General features: G+C 32.2%; 1 protein-coding gene across 1 annotated transcript; it reads left to right on the top strand.

The window, feature by feature from the left end:
• Positions 1-13,293: 13,293 nt before the first annotated feature.
• Positions 13,294-21,622, top strand: LOC133174177 (sodium/mannose cotransporter SLC5A10-like). The gene is made up of 15 exons (XM_061309240.1): positions 13,294-13,407; positions 14,180-14,251; positions 15,890-15,994; positions 16,158-16,217; positions 16,348-16,452; positions 16,688-16,793; positions 16,897-16,977; positions 17,324-17,529; positions 17,660-17,795; positions 17,955-18,062; positions 18,371-18,521; positions 18,774-18,942; positions 19,033-19,248; positions 19,339-19,447; positions 21,336-21,622. Exons 1-15 carry the CDS (start codon positions 13,324-13,326, stop codon positions 21,575-21,577), a joined length of 1,950 nt encoding a protein of 649 aa, XP_061165224.1. The 5' UTR covers positions 13,294-13,323; the 3' UTR covers positions 21,578-21,622.
• The last annotated feature ends 952 nt before the right edge of the window (positions 21,623-22,574 follow it).

The following is a 22,574-nucleotide window of genomic DNA, read 5'->3' as shown; positions in this document are numbered from 1 at the left end:
CGAGTTTATTAAAAGAAATCAATAACAATAAACATCCAATTACATGGTATTAGAATCTGCACAAGTCTGCTACATTTCGTTTATTTAATCTCCAATACTTATCATAGGAAGTCCAATTACTTGTATAATATCGGAACCAATCCGGAAAGATCTCAAAATTACGGAATGGCTTTTAAAACAGAAATGATGTTTTGAAAATAATGTTTTGTCAAAATGTGATTAAATCAATTAGATATTTTAACAAAATAATAAACAAGTACATAATAATTGCTTTTAGATGGTGTATACATTAAAACCACACAATAAAAAAAATAACAAAATAGAGTTGTTTATATTTTTCTAGATTTTTGTTTTTGAGTTCTGTTTTAGGTTAATTAATGATATGTTTTCAAATAAATAAACCAGTAAAATTAAATGATTTTCTGATATGTTTTCAAAAAAAAAAAAAATCAGTAAAACTAGATGATTTTTTCTATCCTTTTGGGGGCAAGTGAATTTTGAATCTGGGCAAGTGGATTCCCAGTCATTACTTCATGTACTTGCCCGTGGGCAAGTGAATTTAAAAAAAAAAATTCTAGACTCCTGAGGTGATAATGCTATATTGCTACATAAGTATGGGAAGTTGATCATAGTCATGTTGAAGTCATCTCGTTTATCAAAAAGCTTTGTTGTTAGTGTGTTTATGTCTTTTGAAAGTAAAACATCCAAATAAGAAACAGGTGTGCCAGATTCTGTTGTCTTTTATTTTAAGTTCAAATGGATATATTGATAACGTAAAAATGAAAATGAATATTGTTAATTAATAAAACATTTTAAATATATCTAAATGTTGAATTGAAGGCCACAGTGAGAGACCTTCTCTTCATTCAGAAGTTTTTGAATAAATTCTTTTTTAAATGAATACAAAAATAGGTTTGCTAAAAACGGGTGCAATAAGTACCCATGGGAATTCCAACTGCGTAAATAAGATAAGAACAAGCCTTAAGTTCCAACTGAAAAAAATATATATAACAAACAATTGTTTAAAAAGCTGTGTGGGGGTGCGATTGTGACTTTAAAATGAACGTACATGCATAACTATTCATAAACTAAGTATAGTATTACCTCTTCGTTGTTTTAAAATTGTATCCAAGTTAATTCCCCAATTTGCAATCGCGCATAATTCTTGCTGTTGTTTACAACCTTAGCCCATTACCACTAATGACCAAGTGTCAACATTTGTGCAAAAAATGATAACATTTTTTGCTACTCCTTCAATTAAAATTAATGCTTAAAATTTTTATAAATTTTGGTGCAGGAATGTATTTATTCCCTTGTCATGCATACTAATATAAGACAGTGAATGCTTGCTTATCAAAAATATGATATTCTTGTTTCAACGACTTGTCTGTCAATAACTTACCAAGTTTTAGAAATTGTTCGTACATAGAACATGCTCTTATCGAATCAACTGAGAGATATAAACCCAGTATGCAGATGATAAGAGTATAGCTATCTTTATGGAAATTTCCGGTTAAAGAGGTAAGGGCGATTTTTTGGTGACTTATTATTCAAATTACTCTACTGTCTGATTATAATCAGATACTTTGATCCGCTCAATAGATCGCTACACAAGGATATCTGGGGAAAAAACCATTAAGGGTCATCGAAATATCTCCTTTTGACCTTTTAACTATTTCGGAATTCAATAACAAAAAAATGTTATATATAATATTAAACAATTATTGTTTTTTTTTTTTCAGATCAATACGATTATTTAGCCACCTTCGAAGAGCAATATTCACCTCGCCCTTCGGATGTCTAAATCATGGCACTAACCTTAAAAACAGCAATAATTGTTTTATTATCTGATTCAATGATTTAATGTTACAAACTCATTAAGCAATCCATGCCATCTTACTTGTTTACATTTGCTTAAGTCCTAGTCAAACATAATAAGAGAAACGGGGTTAAAATAAACATAACCAGTTGTATTCATTTGGATTTTAAAGCTTTTTTAGGTGCAATATAGAAAAAATGAATGTCAGGAACGTATGTAGGATTGATTTATAAATAGGAGGGACCATTATAAGGAAAAAAATTGACAACTTCCCTGAAAAATCTTCAACTGACCCCCCAAAAGAGGAAAATTCTCTCAATTCCAATTTATTTTGGGGGATGTTCTGCTCCATTAAGGGGTGGGGGCAGCCTTTCAATGTACATTTTTATGCTAACTTAAAAGTAAGATATACGTTCCAAAGAAAGTGCGAGCAGGGGGACACCCGCCTGAAGTCCACCCTCCCCGCCATTCCTTACCCCATCATATGTGCCTGAATGTCATATTCACCAGAGTGGTCGGGGCTCTAAGGCTGTGTATTGAGCAAAATATTTCGATACGATACGATATTTTATACAGCGATGTGCGCTATACTAGATTCTTTAACAAGTCTATCAAAAAGTGTTGTAAATCATTTAATGCATAAATTTGATAAAAACTAGGTGTTTTATTACCAAATTGAAAGTTCATGTCTCGCTATCTTTACAAAGTACACTTCAAATTCAAACTTTTAATGACTGTAAAACTAACATGTTAAAATATAGTTGTATTTGTATTTTTCAACAGTTATTTAAGATGTGCTATCTCCTTAATGTTTATTTAACTATTGATCAGTTTTAATTCAAAACAGTTAAAAATAACCTTTGGTGACTGAAATTCCAACTTTTTCACAGAATTATAAGAAAAACTGCCTGCCCGATACGTATTGGAAGTTATTTTTTCGACACGATACATTCCAGAATATCGATACGTATTGAATAATCGATATATTGGCACAGCCCTACGGGGCCCGTGTAATAACTTTCCAAAACTATTTGTAACAATTTGGAGTTTCCAGGTCTATTTTGAGTCCAATGTGGAGAAATTACTATACATTTATTGACTGGGTTCGAAGGCAATTAACATGTGTTTTGACGGACCCAAGAACAAACTGTTTGTCTGATGCTGCTCAGTTTGGTTCAAAGGGTCGACAAAACACATCTTGCCCGTGTCAATAAATGTTTTGTTATACCTTTTATTTTTTTAACATACATGTATCTCGAGCTGGCTTCTATGATGTTAATTTCCTTTACCAGCACTGCAGATTTAGCTGATCCCGCCCAAAGTGTGACGTAAGCGGTCGAATATCTCATCGAACATCGATTTTTTTATGACCGCTTAGTAAAACATTGGAAATGTTCGAGTTTTTTTTAGTATAAATGTATATAGACAACTATTTTTTAAGGTACGAGGGATGTTCACCCACATTTATTAATCTTTGATCCTTTTATTCGCCTCTGCCCTTCAAAGTACTCACCCTTGGCCTGGATACACTTTTTTAGACGATCAGTTTACCTCTGGAAACATAGTCTTTATTTCCAAAGGTAATCCGAATTTTCTCCCAAATCCATTCCAAAGTAATACGTCATGACGTTATTAAATCGTACTATACTCGAGTTTAATAATCAAAAGGAATAAGACAATTTTGCCTTCATAAACTGAATTCCCTTCTTCTCCCAAACCGTTTGCACAGGATCTATTAGATCTATTATTTGCAAACGTACACAATGTGGCACGTTGTAAAAGCTGTGCAAAATATTTAGGAGTCCTTAGATGTACATATCTAACATTTTTTTGCGAATTTGGTAAAAAAAATATATTATATATATCACATTTTATGTTTTTAAATATAACGAATTCACCCCAAAGCTTAAGATTAACAAGAAGATCACTAAATATTAGGAAACAAAGATCATTCAAATTTAGTCTTTGTTTTATCATTTTTTTGAAGAAACCCAAAAGCAACACAATATCAAAGGTAAAAACAACTATATTGTCAATGTGTGATTGATTGACTATCTGTTGTTTTACGCCCATCCGGAAGTATTTCAGCCATATTTCGGGCGTCCTGTGACCGTTTCTTAAAAAACAAAACAGAACAAAACACCCTCCCCGTCTGCATTTCAAACACAGTCTGTTGCACCCATTTTAACCACTCATTTTTTTCCATACCAATTGTCACTTAGTCTGCTAATTGTGCAAGGAGGATTAGTTCTACAGTGTTTTCATTTTTTTTAATGCGTAACTCTCCTCAAGTTTTGCAATAGTGAGTCTCTACCTCTCAAACACCGCTGTGCCATTCATTGCTAATGCAGGGCTCACTTTTTGCATACATTTCATACTTCTCTAACATTTTCAAATTTGTATCCGCTATTCGCTTATCTGTGTCGTCCTGTGACATCTTTTTTTCGATAAGGACTACATGTCTTCTTCAAATGATTTCTGTTCAACAAGTTTATATATTAAGTCACAAAATGGTACATGAAATGATGCTCTTTTTTTCAATTTGCATGTTTGAATTTTACTTCCGTAAACTTTGGCAGATAGCCAAGAGATCCAGATACATGAAACCTGCCTACAATTATTAAAAAATAAACCATTAGTTAAAAGACACTGACAGTTTGCTTTATATCACAATATGTACTGGTCATATATAACCAAAGCAAAACTTTTTTTAAATGTCACATGTCTAGCAATTCTTAATTTATTGATAAAGAAATTTAATTAAAAAAATGGATTAATTTACCCAAAGAAGCAATTATGCCTTTTTCTCGAGTGTAAAACATAATTTTAATTGATAAATGGTTCAGATTTTTCCTTAAAGTAAAATAAAGCTTTATTACACCTACTGTTACTTCTTAATTAATACACTATGTCAAGAGAGTTTCGTTTATTGAGATAACCAGTCATCGATATTCAGTTCGTTTTTTATTTTTCAAACACCAATAAAACTGTTTATTTACCTTGCTGCACTTGAAGCTGTTTTGTTATGATGATGCATTTGTCATCACAAGATTCTGATCGCAATGCTTTCCATCACTTTTCTGTACTTCCCACATTTAACCAAAACCTATAAGTAAAACCCGCCTTTCTGTGTAAGAGGCAGTTTCAATGTAAGAAAGGTGAAGAAGCTGGTACATGACTGTTTTTAATACGAATGCTGTTTCATTTTCCCGGTCATTTATGGATCATTTAGTATACATCAAATTGATAGTCAATCAGGCTTTGCCTGTTGTGTTGTTCAATTAATTATCTGTGGCTAGTGACACCTCAGGTATCAATGATTAGAACTGTATCATTTGATATGATACCCGCTAGCTTTCTTATCATAGTATTATAATTAGAACTTACCATTTGATATGATACCCGCCAGCTAATGACAACTCAAGTATCATAGTATTATAATTAGAACTGTACCATTTGATATGATACCCGCCAGCTAATGACAACTCAAGTATCATAGTATTATAATTAGAACTGTACCATTTGATATGATACCCGCCAGCTAATGACAACTCAAGTATCATAGTATTATAATTAGAACTGTACCATTTGATATGATACCCGATAGCTTTCCTATCATAGTATTATAATTAGAACTGTACCATTTGATATGATACCCGCTAGCTTTCTTATTATAGTATTATAATTAGAACTGTACCATTTGATATGATACCGTGTAGCTTTCTTATCATAGTATTATACTTAGAACTGTACCATTTGATATGATATCCGCTAGCTAGTGACACCTCAAGTATTATAGTATTATAATTAGAACTGTACCATTTGATATGATACCCGCTAGCTTTCTTACAAACAGAAGGTATATATACCATTTCAATTTTAAACAATATAATATTATATACATGTATTTTTGTGAAACACATATGCTTCACTTTTAGAATACATTAAACATTTCAATCAATGAAAGTGAGTTTGATTTACTGTACCGATACTGGATTCGAAAGCTTCATAAAAATCCTTACAAACAACGTTATATTGCAGGGTGCAGCAACTGTTCAGCCACATGCATCCCTTTCTTTATTGCTCACCAAATAACAAAATATAAACTGCTGTAAAGGAAAAACTTTAAAGGTATTGTGATACAACATATTCAAAAAGTGGTGTAAATCAAATGTTGATTTTATAACACTCCAAAGAAATAAAAAAAAATTGAATCGCATCAAAAAATATAATGTAGAAGGTGATGATAACGAACAGTTCAAAAAGATTACTTTTCTAATCTTTATACAACCATTCCTCACGATAAATTAAAGAGCAAGATTTATGACATCATGAACAAGTGCTTCCCCAATAAAAACATACGTATCATGAATAGAAGCAAAACATATAGTTAATTTAAGAAATCATGCTTTGAGCGAGGAAACGCATATTCTACAAAAAATAATACCTAATAGAGCGACAAAAAAGCGTCGCCGTAAATCGAAGGTTTTTACAATGCTTGGATCTGTAGCTCTCTGGTTTGTCTGTCCGAATTTTCTAAATCAGAAAGCTACTGTTCTGCAGCTAGGCGTAAGTTCAGTCGTAAACATAAAATATCGTGAATTTACTGCTTTGAAAACAATATAGTCATTCCTAAAGAAGAATTACGATTTCAAGAAGTATTTTTAATACAAATAATGCATTATTTAATTTCACATACTCTAAAGATTTGGGGTGAGGGTATTACACACATCCCGGGACATAGTTGACATGCAGTTTTTACATAACTTATTTTAATAAATTTTCTCAAAAAAGATTGACTAATTAGGAATACATTTGACCACCATCTCTTAAGTTTTGACAATCCTGCCTTTATACACATTTGTTTGTTGTATTGTGAGTTTGAGGTATTGTATTTTAAAGTCGACAATATGATATACATGTACATTCTTTCTCATTCACTGAAGAAAAAACCCACTAAAAATACATATTTTGAAAACATGTAATTTTTCCACAAAAGCACTTAATAATATATTGTTATCTTCTTTAGATTTGGTCATTTCGTATACTTGAAAAATAATTATTACACATCGTAAAACTAATTAAGATTTTTTTTATCGCACTCGAAAACTCCGTTTTTTATTCCAAGTTAAAGTGAAATTTCTAACTTTTTCTTTTACAAAGATATGGATTAGACAGGAATTTTCAAATCTGTCGAAATGAAGACAAGAAGACAAGACAAATTTCTAAAAGATACGTTATTAAAAGTGAAGAAAAAAAAAAAACAGCTGAAGAATATATGCTTTATTTTCTGCTGAAACAATCTTTTCACGTTATTAATTTCATGGCTTTTTATTTAATGTCCTTATTGTGACCATCAATTCCCATCGGAAGAAAAAAAAATTGTCCAATATGATATTACTTCTAAACCAGAATCTTCATTTATTAGCTTTTGATGATAAAACTGATGCATTTGAGTGGTTTTTAAAGAATGCATGACATTGCCATTTCAGGTTTAGGTTACCATTAATAGTCCATCAATAAAAAAAAAAACAACAACAAAACTTATCCTATCATAATATACCATCACATTTTAGTGTTAGAGTGAAAAGGGAAAAATCAGCAAGTCAGTATTTCTTCTTTTAGAGAAAGATTTATACACAGGGCAGGAGGTCAATGATATGGGCCTTATATGTTTTCATTATACATGCATGACCTACTTTTGTGTTACCTGTATCTTGTTCAGATTTCACAAATAAAGATATTTGAACTGACACACGTGGATTATTAGCAGCAAGGTAAGTTATATGTGTTCATCATAAAGGGTCAACATGTCAAATTATAATGAACGCAATGTCACGATACCTTCACATGCAGGTCAGAAATCATTCCGTCCTCAAAACCCTCGAGACAGATGTCTCATATTTCTTTTCAATTTAGATTTGAATTGTGCTTTTTATATCTAACGACATGCTTTCACTTTTTAAAATTCGCCAATGACCTATTTATAGCATTAAGCTATTTGGGGCAAACGTCTATTTCTACATAAGCAATACGATTTAATTAATAACTAAAATATCAGAAAACACACACACACACAAATATATATATACTAGTATATATATATATATATATATATATATATATATATATATATATATATATATATATATATATATATATATATATATATATATATATATATATAAAAATTTTTTTTAATTCATTCAAATTCTAATATGAAATAAATAGTACTTACCCCATATAATATTGTTGATTATGTGCAGATACCCGATGGGCGTATTATATGGGGTAAGCGACTTGTACCAAAGTTTAGTAAAATTGACCAAGTTTTTTACATATAGTACGAATTTTGCCGACTTGTTGAATTGAAAATTGTGCTTGTTTTCAATAAGACATGTTAATGTCTCACTGGTCAGGAGAATAATTTTAGAAAAAAAATAAATATAAAAAGCGATTTCTGCTTTTGTCTGTATTTGTTAACGAAAAGTCATTCTAAATGCAAATTTTCAATTGATAATGATCGTCTAATTTTTCTTTTATAATTTCTGATTTTTCCTCTTTAATTTGGTATATCTAGTCAGGGTGGTTGTTCAATTTAAAAATGTTGTTTGCTTCTTTGAAATGCTCTTTTTGTCCAGGACTCGATGGGCGGAGTTTATAGAAATATGTGAGTTATGTACAGATAACCCATACTTTTAACAAAAGACATCTCACCTCACTATTGTACATTGAAATTCGTAACGCATACTAATTCAGATAAAAATTGCAAAGTTATAATACATTGGTAACAACTTGTTACCTACAAATACAAAGTATGGTACGGCTTATGACGCACATTAATTCACTATCAAGCCAATTCATTCCTATCTGAAAGACAATCAGTTTCTTGCAGAAAAGTTCATGGAATAAGTTTTTACACAAAATAAGAAATAGCTTTGTGTCGCGTAGGTTTTTCAAGTAGAGACATGTTCGGGGAGTATAAAATAGTCAATCCTGATATCAATGGAGTAAGTGTATTTTGACTAAAATGAGTTCCTCTAGAAGCACAACACAAGGATGAAGCTCTTCTTAAGATTCCAAAAAAATTGCTTGAAGTAGGTATTTTAAATCAGCTACTCTTTTTTCCAGCTTAGTATAAATTTTGGAGATTAATAGTCAGCTTGTGCAATGTTCGATGCTCGATTCTGTTTCTTTTTATTATTATTATCATTGTTTCGATTTTGTTTTGTTTTTGTCTGTTTCTTTGGGTATTTTTTGTTTGTTTGTTTTTCAAACTAACACTCTGTTTAAAATGTATTTGAATTTGCTCTAGGATGAAGAAATAGTCATAGCTGATTTTATTTTAAATGAAAAAGAAAGGAGAAGAAAAGAAAAAATAACCAAGACATATACTTATTCCAGCAATTCTTTCAAAGCAATGTGCAGTCATATTCAGCTTTTTTTCTTATACTAGTAAACAAATATTATGCCTGCGAAAAACTAGGTAATAATATGATCTTTTTGGGTAAAGATGAAAAAGGTGAAGATAACGAACAGTGATCGATCTCAAAAAATCTACAAACAATACAAATTTGTGAACAGGGCTTAAAACACGGGCCCCGGAAATTCCAGACGTGGGAGCAGGTGCCTAGGAGGAGTAAGCTTCCCTTGTTGACCGGTTACACCCACCATGAGCCCTAAGTATTGATCAGGTAGACGGAACATTCCGTAGTCAAATCTAGTATAAAAACAAAGGCCTAACAAATGGTATGAAAAACGTCAGCCAAAATACGACCCAATGATAGCTTATTTTTTTAAAATCCTTATAACATCAGATTATCAGTCTGTAGACTGCCTCGTTTTAAAAACTGATCGTACTCAGAGCATACACTTGAGTATAGAATTAGTTGAGAGACGTAAACATCATAATATGCAGATGATGGCGGAATATTACTACATAAATAAGGAAAGTTGACGTTGGAAAAGCTGAATTTATCTCGTTTGTAATACGATTTAGTTGTCAGTTGGTCCTTTTCGTCTATTTTCAGTATTGACAGAACAAAAAAATATGAAACAGATGTGGAAGACTCTATGGTGTCTTTTATTTCAAGTTCACTGGGATATATCGAGTCGACATATGAATGGAAGTATCTATTGTTAATTGACAATACGTCGTCGATATATCTAAATGTCGAGTTGAAGGCCACAGCAATTTTCTTCTTCTCATGTAGAAGTTTTAAAATATATTCTGCTTCATTTGATTATAAAAACGAGTCAGCTAATAAAGGAACATAATTAGTGCCCATCGAAATCCCAACTGTCTGTTGGAAGACTAGGTCTTTGTACACTACTTAAATGTTATCAAAGACGAACTCCATCACCCTTTAATATCAACTTCAGAGTACTTATGTGTAGAATCAGAGTGATTTTTAATTAATAGTGTTGATGATCAATCACAAGATATGAAAATTTCCGAGTTCCATTTTTTTTTTTTTTGAAGAAACAGTTGTCTGTGATATCAAAAAGACTTGTTTTTAATTTATCGTGAGGAATGGTTGTATAGAGTGTTAAAAATCGTACGTTTTGATGTTATTGAATTTAGAAAAAAATTGGGTAGGTTTTAAATTTTCTAAAAGTTCTTTGGTGTTTTTGAGAATCCAAATCTGATTTACACCACTTCTAGAATATACCGTAGCACAGTACGTCTGAAGTTTCTTCTTTACAGCAGTTAATATTTTTGTAAGGAGTAAAGATGGGAGCTTTGTAGAACAATTGCTGGACCCTGTAATGTATCTTTGTTTGTACAGATGTTTATGAAGTTAAGGAATGCAGTATAGGTAGAGAAGATCGACCTTACCTTGGTTGACTTGAATATTAAAGTATTAAACACTGAAATGTGACTTTGAAGGACTTCTTCCTTAGAAAGTGAACTGTGGGTATAAGTTGAATTTCCAGACGTAGAATTAAAACCAAATTCTTCTATAATGAGCCTTACAAACTAAGGACCATATTGTTACAAGCCTTGTCTGCTGGAACCATAACATATTGTTCATGTAGTCTTTCTAATGTGGCATTCGATTTAGTGAAAACGGAAGGATAGATGGTTGGCATGATTCTTAGTCCGAGTTAACATTTTCTTCAGAGATCCTTTCTTTTTTCTCCACTATCGAATGATTGAATTCTTTTTACCTATAAATGTTTAAGAGTATAGTATTCAACAAATCTGCTTATAAGGCACTTTGGACTTTACTCAGAGTAACTGGGCATAGCAAAAAGCTCCATATTTTTTTCCTGAATATATTATAAAATTTATTTCCTGGCAAACGGCTTCTTTGTATTTTCTCTTTCGATACCTTATTGTGTTTGAAAAGTTTCTATGACTTCCGAAAATTCAGAAAAAACCACATTAATTGGAATTCATTATTCAGCAAACAATGTCCCGAATGATTGAACATAAGCATCATCGTATGATTTCAGCTCGAATATCATATTCTGAAGTTGGGAACATTAAAATGTGCATCGAATTCAGAATTTGGTAACGCTTGGGAACACAATTGTGATGGGAGGTATAATATTTTTGTATTACCCTAACAAAAATATATGTAATAAAGTTAACTATCATTTATTATAGTTAAAAATAGTAAATACTATGCTATGGAACTTTACTCTAGCTCTTTTTTAGACTTAGGACCTTAATGTCTTTTTAATTACATACAACTGAAGTAAAGTTGAATATACAAGTAATGTTTTTTACAACACAAAATAACATTTAGGACTTGAAGAAACTGAAATATAGCAATTTGAAATTCATAGTAAAAAAAATTTGATACTATAGTAAATGATAGTAATTTTTTTTGTTAGGGTAAGGATCAAAGATGGGTTTTTCGATCCTTGATTCTTATAATTTTTTTTATAACATTAAGCATAGTCATTTCAAACTATAAGGGAAACAGGTTTATTTTTAAAGTAAAAAAATATATTGAGGCTAATGTGCACACTTAGGGATGTAACAGTGCAGGTATACGCCATCTAATTAAAATATTAAAGATTTACTATACTCGAGGTGGGTAGAAAGTGCATCTTTAGTCCTGTACAGTTTATAACATCAAAACGATTTAATTTTACCAAATATAACCTCAAATAAGACCCGAGGCTATATTTGGTATATACCAGTTACAGCCTCAAATTAGGAAAAAATAGAACTGCATTTATATACCGAATATTGCATCAAATTAGATCCAATATGGATATATACCAAATATCAATATATACCAAATATAGCCTCAAATTTGACATAAGATTCGTCATGTATAAACGCTATAATATCATGCATTGCTTCACTGTTTCTGCGTCTTTCAAAATAGCTGTGGTCTTCAATTGGGCATTCAGATATATCTTTGATGTTTTATGTTTTATCAAGTAACAATACTTATTTCCATTCGTATGTCGACTCGATATATCCCAGTGAACTTGAAATAAAAGACACCACAGTGCCTGCCACATCTGTTTCATATTTAGATGTTTTCCTAACTCAAGATGATAAAGGCCAATTATAACAACTAAATTGTATGACAAACGATGACTTTAGCTTTTCCATCGTCAACTTTCCTTATTTATGTAGTAATATACACCACTATCACCTGCTTTTGGTGTTTATGTCTCCCAGCTTATTCGCTACCCAAGAGCCTGCTCTGAATACGATCATGCAATTTTTAAAGCGAGACAGACTTCTCACTGGTAAGTTGATGTTGCAGGGATTTCAACAGTCTCGTTTAAAGCCATCATTTCGTAAATTTTCTGGTAGTTAAAAATACTTTGATAGCAAATATAACCTATCATTGGGTCGTATTTTGGCTGACTTGTTTCATTTGTTAGGCCTTTGTTTTTATACTAAATTTGACTACGCAATGTAGTGTGACCGGTCAACAGCGGATGCTTACTTCTCCTGGGCACCTGATCCCACCTCTGGAATTTCCAGGGGTCCGTGTTTTATGCCCTCTTCAGATACTCGTATTATTGATTTTTATTGATTTTTTTAGATCGGTCACTGTTCGTTATCTTTACCTTTTACATTTGATATACTGAACATCTATATTTCGAAAAAGAGTACAACATTCGATACAAACTTTACAAAATTCAACTGATATTGATGAATACTACTGTGTGAGAAAAGCATCCTATTTTGAGTAATCTTTAATGTTTATGTAGCCTAGTAAATTAGAATTAGATTTTAGATCCGTTCTGGGTCAGCGACATATGTTTTAATATATGATGATAAAAATGATACTCGATGTAATTAGGTACCTAACAAAAAAAAAATAATAAACCCCTATCTAATAAGTCCTTGATTTAATACGTGACACCAAGCTCTAGTTCAAGGAGACCTGAAAGAATTTTTGCGTAAGTTTTGAATTTCTGATCCCCATTTTGATTTTATCTTTTGTTGGAAAGGTTGTGACTTATTGCTTACCGTTGCTTAAGGAGATGGATACCTGATAAAATAAGGTCACCGATTTGTAAGAATGGTTACCAGAGGCTTAGACCATTGGTCAGACATTCTGGTTGTGGTCATTTATTTTGTGGTTGTGCTTGCAGTGGGATTATGGGTAAGTTTTGTATAAAATATAATTTTATTTTCTTCTTTTTTTAAAGATGTAAAAAAAAATCTTGAAAATTAAAGAATAGTATTATTTAATATTCAGAAAATTGTATAAAAATGAATTAAATAATGTATTACTGAAAAAAACGCAATGATGAGTATGCTTTTTATGTGAGAAAATTATCAAGAATTACATTCTTTTTACGCTGACATAAGATCTATACAGTAAAACTCGCTTAGAACGAAAACGAATAAAGCGAATTTACGGATATAGTGAAGTGTTTTTGGATATAAGGTAAAATTCTTAACAATTCATTGTAAAGTTTAAGATAAAGAACTCTGATATAACAAAGTTACGGAATTGGTTTTGTGTCTCACAGGGGTTAAAATAATAATGAAATTTGCATCTTAATTTTATAGACTTCAATATAAATATATATTATAAATTTGCATTATTTTTCGTACAGTAAGTATTATATTTGAAAATTAATTCAACAGAAAACTTTAGTTCTCTTATTAAAGGAAGTTTTGTATTTAATTTTCATTAGTCGTTATATGATTGAAATTACGTTTATTGCGAGTTGCCTATATACTGTACTTTGTCGAATTCGTTAAACGGATATAACAAAGTAAGTAAAAAGGTTTCCAGGACTTCTCCATAACCGAGTTTTATGTTTAGCTTTAGGCATACACTATTTTTTTAATGTACAGTTAACAACCACATTCTTTTGTATTACTATGATTCAAACGTGCCTCTTAGTGTTTAACTTTCATTTTAGGCTTTCTGGAGACATACACGAGGCACCGTCAACAGCTACTTTTTAGCAGGACGACAAATGACCTGGTTTCCTGTAAGATTTTCCCTAAGTGTTATCCTTCTAAATATATCTCAGTTGTAGTATTTATACTAATATTAGATATTATATCTATTATGTGTTATTATATATATTATATAGAAGTGTTTTAAACTTATATAAAATTGATTATAATAAGGATTTTTAACAATGCTTTAAAGTACTGTGTATACTGAATATTATCTAGTTGTGAGATTTAAATTTAAGAGGTCGCCTGGCCATTATAAAGATAAGTCATTTCTATATACTAGTAACGCAAGCTTTTCGTCAATTGAATTTTAACAGGTACCATTTATCATTTATTTATCGGGATGTACACTTCAGAAACAGCTAGAGATTTTAGCAATGAATTTACATGCTTTTTAGTTCACTTGCCAAATTCTCAAGAGACCCTTTTTATGAACGTTTGTTTGTCTTTCCTTTTGACAGTCTGTTCGTTTTTATTTTACATTTTTGACCAGAACAAAGAACTGCTTGATTGACCCTATGAAATCAGCAAAAAATAAACACACGATTTTATTATATAAGAATTTTATATAACCTCTTGCTGAGATTTGAATTGTATACCCAAAACGGTGCACATGAGTTTAAAAGAAAATGTAGCATCAAGTACCTATTTCACACTCATTTGGGACGTGGTTTAATATTCCAGATATTTCCAAGTTTTGGCATTTTTCTCTATATTGAAAGTTTAATTTCGATAAGGCAGCATCCGAATAGGTATGTAAATAGAACAAGTGTCCCGGTTTGTTATGGTAAGGCTTATTTTGTTTAGTCTTAAAAACAATTGCTAGAAGGTACGAATCTTGTACTTCTTTCGAAATATACTGTATTATGCCTTTCTGAAACTTTCATTATCTTTTTAATTCTAGTCTGCATTTGCAAAATAATTTACTTATTTACTAAAGTTCAGACCAGAGACAACTTTAGCACTGTATCACATAAAAATTCAACTGTATCAAATACTTCAATCAAGGCATTACAAGTGAATTAATAATGAGGGATTAGGGTAAAAGATGATATCACAGAGATCTATCTTGCTAAACATTTTCAACAGAAGTAAATCTTTTTGCATGATTTTTAATCCTTTATTCAGACTCCTTGTTTATATTTATCAATCGATTGCATTTTTACTTTATCCATAACATTATGAAAGTTCAAAGTAACATTACGGAGGTCATACATTTTTTCCGGACTAGTAGTTCTTGAGAAACATAATTTTTATTTAGTCATCCGTATTTTAACCTTTTTTATTATCTTTCTTCAAAAGGAGATTGCCCTTCATAAAACCAGAAGGTGTATTCCTGATATTCCCACATTTTTAAAGTAACTTTTAATTAAGGTATGAAATAAGGAGAGAATAGGTACATGTATGATGGTAGTATCGTCACAATCAAAACATTTAAGACCGCGATTACACAAATATCATAGTGGTAATTTAGATAAAGAGAGTGTTTCCTATTTCCATATTGTATTAATAAATACAAAATATTTTAGTAAAAACATGAAATAATACGAACTGTTCTCATATTTATATATACTTAAAAATAATGTATTTCAGAGTTTTTCACACCTTGTGTAAAATGAAATTTTCTTTCTAAATACATGTAATTGTTACTGATATTTCTTACACAGATCGGAGCATCGATCTACTCCAGTAATATTGGGACTGAACATTTCATTGGACTGGCTGGTTCCGGGGCGGCTGCTGGAATAGCCATGATATCTTACGAATGGACGGTACAGCTCTGAGGAAGTCCAAATTTAAAATTAATTTTACGTGAAAATTAACAATTAAAAATGGATTTTTGCCCATAAATGAATCTCATTATGTAAGAAGAATGTGTTGTGTTTTTGTTTGAATAATCTTTTTGCAATATGCTAAAAATATTCTAATTTTTAGGGTCTTCCACTGATAGCCCTTGCTGCTTGGTTCTTTCTTCCGGTGTATATTTCAGCAAAGGTAAAGTTAAATTTAAGGTTTTTAGGAAAAAAGAAAATTCAATAGAAATCAAAATTTTAAGAAGACAACTTGGGTTTTGTTATATTGCTGCTACACTACGTGTCTCTCTACGATTGATTCTGTTTTAAAGGTGTATACTTTACCTGAATACCTGGGAAAAAGATTTGGGGGCCAGCGAATCCGTATCTACATGAGTGTGCTTTCTCTTCTGCTCTATATCGTCACAAAACTGGCGGTATGAGCATTATCTCTCCTTCTGTTTGACAGTAATTTGTGACTAAATGTAATCGAGACATTTTTGTTAGCATTGAATCTAACGACTGCTGAAGCAAATGCGAATCAAGATTGATTACACGTATAGAAACTTTATTTATAAATCTTTTTTATCAGGTTCAATAAATAAACTTTTTTTACTTTTCTTAAAGCTATCATTTTGTAAAAATATCTATTAACTTATTTCTTTTCATCAGGTCAGCATCTTTTCGGGGGCGTTATTTATACAGCTGGCCCTGGGGTGGAATAATTACGCCTCCATCGCCTCTCTTCTCGTCATTACCGGACTGTACACAGTTTTAGGTACATGGCTGGACAGAGACTAAAATAGCGAAAAATAATCAAGCTTTAATTCAAGACTTTATGAAAATCTAAATAAGTATGTGTTCTTTTTTATAATTTACAGGTGGTCTTACAGCTGTTATTTACACGGATGCCTTGCAAACTATAATTCTAACCGTGGGATCCTTTATTGTAGTTGGAATAAGTATGTAATAATTCTGGTGGTCCTCCAGCGTTGTAAATATATAGAAGAAGTGCGCTTTAAATGTTTTCAAAATGGACATTTACAAAGAACAGGGTACAAATCGAAGTTAATTAATCGAAAGTTAAAATTTCAAAGTTCCAGTGGATAAATTCAATTCAATTCAATTCACTTTATGGACAATTACCATGTCGGCATACAGTCATGACCAATAATTACATAAAACAAATTAACACAATTAATACACGCATATACAAAGTGACAAATAAAAGGATTGTGATATTTCAATTATATTGCAAAAAAATTATACCGCATTACATTCATAACCAAGGAAAAGTCGTTTTCGTAGGCTTTAACAAAATTGGTGGATATGGTCAGTTTCAGAAGAAATATATGGAAGCCTATCCCTCGATACGTAATGAGAACACTACATGCGGAATGCCTCGGGATGATGCGTTTCACATTTTTCGTGACCCTGTGAACTCTGATAACCCTTGGCCTGGTTTGCTCCTTCAATCGAGTATTGGTTGTTTGTGGTATTGGTGTTGTGATCAGGTAAACTGGCGGGTTAATTCAAATCTCCTTTGCTTTGTAAAATTATTGAATAGTTTATTACTGGGAAAGCTACAGACATTTAAGACCTGTATTTTAAACAAACACTTTGAAATTTAATTTTCTGCATAAGGTTATCGTACAGCGTTCTCTGGCAGCCAGGAATCTCTCCCATGCCAAGGGTGGGGCCCTGCTGGCAGGATACCTGAAGATGCTTCCTCTTGTTATGATGATCTTCCCCGGGATGATAAGTAGAGCCCTCTACCCAGGTACTATTTACCACGTGTATACATATAAACTTTGTTTCCAAAAGTATAATATTTGAATTTTGTTTTGTAAGGATGAAAAAGGCACTTCTTTGTATATATATTTGCATATACATGTACATTACATGTTTGTGCCTATTGCCTATTAAACATGTTTTACAGACGAAGTGGGATGTGCGGATCCAGAGGAGTGTACAAAGTACTGTGATAACCCTGTTGGCTGTTCCAATATAGCTTACCCAAAACTTGTCCTTGAGCTTTTGCCATATGGTTTGTATTCCCATTATCATATATTCCTTGAAAGTTTTATATTCGAACCATCCAACGGAATTCAACATTGTAGGTGTTTTAGATATGTTGATGTCTTCCACCAATGTAAAAGTCTCTTTTTCTATTATTATGTTATATACCACTTTACAGAAAATAAGCTGTATAAGCCCTCACATCTTTCGTTGATGTGACTTTTACTTAATTTTTGTTCATTATCTCTTGTAAAGTGAAGTATAATTTTGATAAATAAGTAACGAGAATTGGAATCTTTAGCCTTTAGTCTTTAGTTTTATGGGTTTTTTTTATAGGTGTCCGTGGATTATTAATGGCGGTAATGCTCTCTGCTAATATGAGCTCACTGACGTCCATCTTTAATAGCTCAAGCACCATCTTTACAATGGACCTTTGGAGGCGCATGCGCCCAACAGCAAGACAAAGGGAACTTTTGATTGTGGGGAGGTATTAGATAGTGATAAATGATGGCACAAAGTATATGTTAGGATTCAATTAATCTTCAACATATACCTGTATCAGAATGTTTTATTCGGTATCATTTGAAAGAAAACTTTTTGTATCTTGGATCCTTGATCATCAAAGCAATTGTATCTTAAATTGTGCAGAAAAATAAAAACATGGCAAAAATCATGTCAACAGTTTGAACCAATCAGAACATTAAAAGTTAGGGAGATAATTACTATGATGCTGTTTCAGAATCTTCATCGTTGCTCTGTGTGTAGTGAGCATTCTATGGATACCATTAGTGAGGTCTTCACAAGGAGGACAACTCTTTGCTTATATCAATGCTGTACAAAGCTATCTCGGAACACCCATTGGAGCACTCTTTTTATTGGCCGTTGCTTGGAAACGTATGACTGAACAGGTACCTGGTATACAATTTTAAGTTGTCAAATTTCTATCCCTGTGAACGTTTAGAGATTATCATTTTTATTGTTGTATATTTTCTCCTTAGGGGGCCTTCTGGGGGATAGCTATTGGTCACATGTGTGGGATAATCAGACTAGGTCTGGATATGGCTTACCCGGCGCCTGGTTGTGGTGAAGAGGACACGCGACCTTCAGTTCTTGCCAATCTTCATTACACATACTTTGGCGCTCTAATGATTCTTATCACTTCTCTGGCCATTGTCATTATTAGTCTCCTTACTGAGGCGCAGACGGAGGAACAAGTAATTAAAATAATAGCCAATACATATATAATAAGAACGTTGACACATAGCATGAAAGTATCACAGAATGACAATCTTTTTTTAATGCAGATAAAAGACCTGACATGGAAAACTCGGATAACAACAGAGAGAAATAAGGAAGACAGCGGTGACGAAATGTTCACAGTAAACACGATAATGTCTGTAGAAAAACCAAACGGTAAATCTAGACATAATTTTGTCGATCTCCAAGTAGTGTTTGATATTCTTCATCTACCGTGCATTTAATTTGACAATTTTTTTTGTTTTCTTATACTCAGGTGAGTTAAGGCTAGGTTTAGGCATTTCTATGCAAATAAACTAAATAAAATGCCTAAGGACTATATCTTTTATACAGAGAAAGTTAAAACTTATTGTCTAATACATACTTGGTGCCCACGACATGAGATAGGCAGTACACATCATGACGTCATATTATGACGTCATACACAAGATTATAATGGACATCAACAAAAATGCTTCGGCGCAAGGACATGCTCTATTTTATTTAACTGAAACAAGGTGTATTAAGAAGCAATATATTCCAAAGTTTGCTGGTATTGCTGCACAAATATCACCAGCTCAGTTGTATAATTTCTATTCGTAAAGTTTTTAGTTGAATAAGGGTAAAAATGTACCGTCCGGTATAAGTTTCTTCAAATTCCGTTCAATTGAGAAAATGCCAAGGATTTGTGCAGCAATTTTATTAATCTATAGAATATTTTTCTCAGCATTATACAATTTTTATATAAAAATAAATAGGGTAATCCCTTCCGTATTTGATTTCTTTAAAATCGCCAAAATACCTTAAACCGCCGGTTCAAATTTCCTCATTTTGACATATTTTTATCTGGGTTTCATTTTAATTATTCTGTTGATTTTTTGTAAAAATTGAATCATACATTTTGTTTAAAGAGGACTTAACGTGTGGCATATTTACATGTAAATTTTCAATTCCTGGGTTATGTATGTTCTATTTTTACATCACATTTTACTCAAATATACCGGTATCAAAATATTTTACTAAATTTTAGTACTAAAAGGTTCTCTTTATAAACAGCATCACACAAGTTTACAATAGATCAATTGGTTATTTTTTGAAAATGCACAATCTCAGGACGGCTGTCAGATTTCACAGTCTTCTTACAGGGGTCTGATAGGCCATATTTCATACTAAGTGGGCAAAAAATGTACGGTTGAATTTCTTTCATATTATATATAAAGAGTATCCTAGAACAAAATATCAAAGTTTGAACAAAATTGAATTTGAGGAAAATGTTGGCCTATCTATTGTGTACTAAATTAAATACCTAAAAAAAAATTTTAAGAAATTTTCTCAAGATCTGCTTTGGAACAAATTTTAATACTTGTCAAGCACTTTTATGAAGAGTATATTCAAGTTTGTTTATGTCCCAAAGAACAGGGATGGTTCCGCAAAAAGGGTCCAGACTTTCAGGATGGAATTAAAAGCTTTTTTTATTTTAAATTATTTTTCTTTACAAATGTATGTATATATATATATATATATATATATATATATATATATATATATATATATATATATATATATATATATATATATATATATGTTCTCATGATAACTTTGCTCCAAATCATGTACTTTGTATGCATGCAGTATTTACTGAGAAGTTGACAATATTTTATACTGCATTATAAATCAAGCTGATCGCAAAAACTCCCCAAAACCAAGCCTACATAATTTCAAGTTAAAATTGGAATATACTCATTGAGAGTTAATCAAATTTGTATAAAATTAATCATTGCCATTAGGACCAGTCTGAAATATAGCATGATGGGAGAAGACTCCCATATAATTGGTTCAAAAAATATAATGATACTGGTGACCGTTAAGGCGTTACAATAAGGTTCTAATGAGGTTATCATTACCCTCATGGTATAACGTAAAAAGTATTCTGAACAGTAAAATCTGATTTCGAGAAAAGTAATCAATTAAATGAAGCCTGTAATTGTGATTGTTCTGAAAATATAAGAGGATCTTTTTTTCGTAAATTTTATACTAATCAATTTATGTAATGTTTCCATTTTAGCATCAAATGAAAGTCTCCCCGCCGCTTCCGAGTCCTCTGCAGACTCTCGTCCTCTCTGGAGGCGCTGGGTAACGGAAATCTGTGGGCAATCATCCAAGAAAGACCCCCATGAAGACCTGGTATTTGATGACAAGCAAACAAATGCATTCCTTTTTGAAGATCCAAAATGGCGGTCTACTCATAATATTACATTTGTCATAGGAATGGTGGTCACAGGCTTCCTGTACGGCATTTTCAATTGAACTTTAACCTCTAGAGTATATTGCAGATAAATATACAAGAATTTACTCCACTGCTTTCCGATTAATATGAATTATAATCCCTTTGTGTCCTTCAATAGAAAATAACAAAAAAGTGTTGATATGCTGTCTGGAACAGCTAGCTAAACCTCACACTTGATCATTGAAGAACACATGGTAAACTGGTTCCATATTTATTAGGGCCCTGTCACACCAAGCTGCGTCCACACGGAGTCATTACGGCGTTGTAAAAATGTTAAAATCGCAGTGGAATCGCAGGGAAATCGCACAAATTTCTGTAAAATTTTTACAATGTGAAGATGTCACGGCGTCCCTACGGCGACCCACGCGTTTCTATGGCGTTCTCGCGGCGTGCTACTGCGTTCCCAACGGAGATCTCTTGGCGATTGACTGCGCTTCCGCGGAGCTTTTACGGCGTGTTAGGAGTTGTCACCTAGCGTTCACGGCGTTCTCACTGCGCTTGCTGCGTTCACAATACGTCCACGATGCGTTCTTCACTATGGATATATATTCAGAAGGAGCGTAACACATTTTTTTATTAAAGATTCGAGTCACATAACGAAAAGACTTCAAAAATGATGTATTTGAATAATTTAGTACTAAATTACTGTTAGTTTTATAATTGTTTTGAACTTTGATTTTATTATGAATGTAAAAAATAAACACACTTAAAAGTTGTTATAAAATTTAAGTAATTCCATCACAACTCCACTGAAACAACAGAACAGGTTCTGGTGTAATTTTTACTTCCCAATTCTACTCCAATCCCATGCTCCTGGCCAGGAGTGCAACAAATACGTTAGAATTATTGCTGATCAAATATGAGGCCATTGCTCTTGTTTTGTGAGCTGGCAGACAACGCTCTAACAACGCCGTGAAAGCGCATTGTAATCGCCAACCTACCCGGTAGAAACGCCAAGGGAGCGCAATGGTCCGAGTGACAACTCCTTGTCGCTGTGTAATCGCAGTCAAAAAAATC

Source organism: Saccostrea echinata, unplaced genomic scaffold (genome assembly GCF_033153115.1).
Source record: "Saccostrea echinata isolate AGI-Se365-2 ecotype Australia unplaced genomic scaffold, CSIRO_AGI_Sech_v1 ptg000057l, whole genome shotgun sequence".
NCBI lineage: Eukaryota > Metazoa > Mollusca > Bivalvia > Ostreida > Ostreidae > Saccostrea > Saccostrea echinata.
This window is presented reverse-complemented; position numbering and strand designations above follow the sequence as displayed.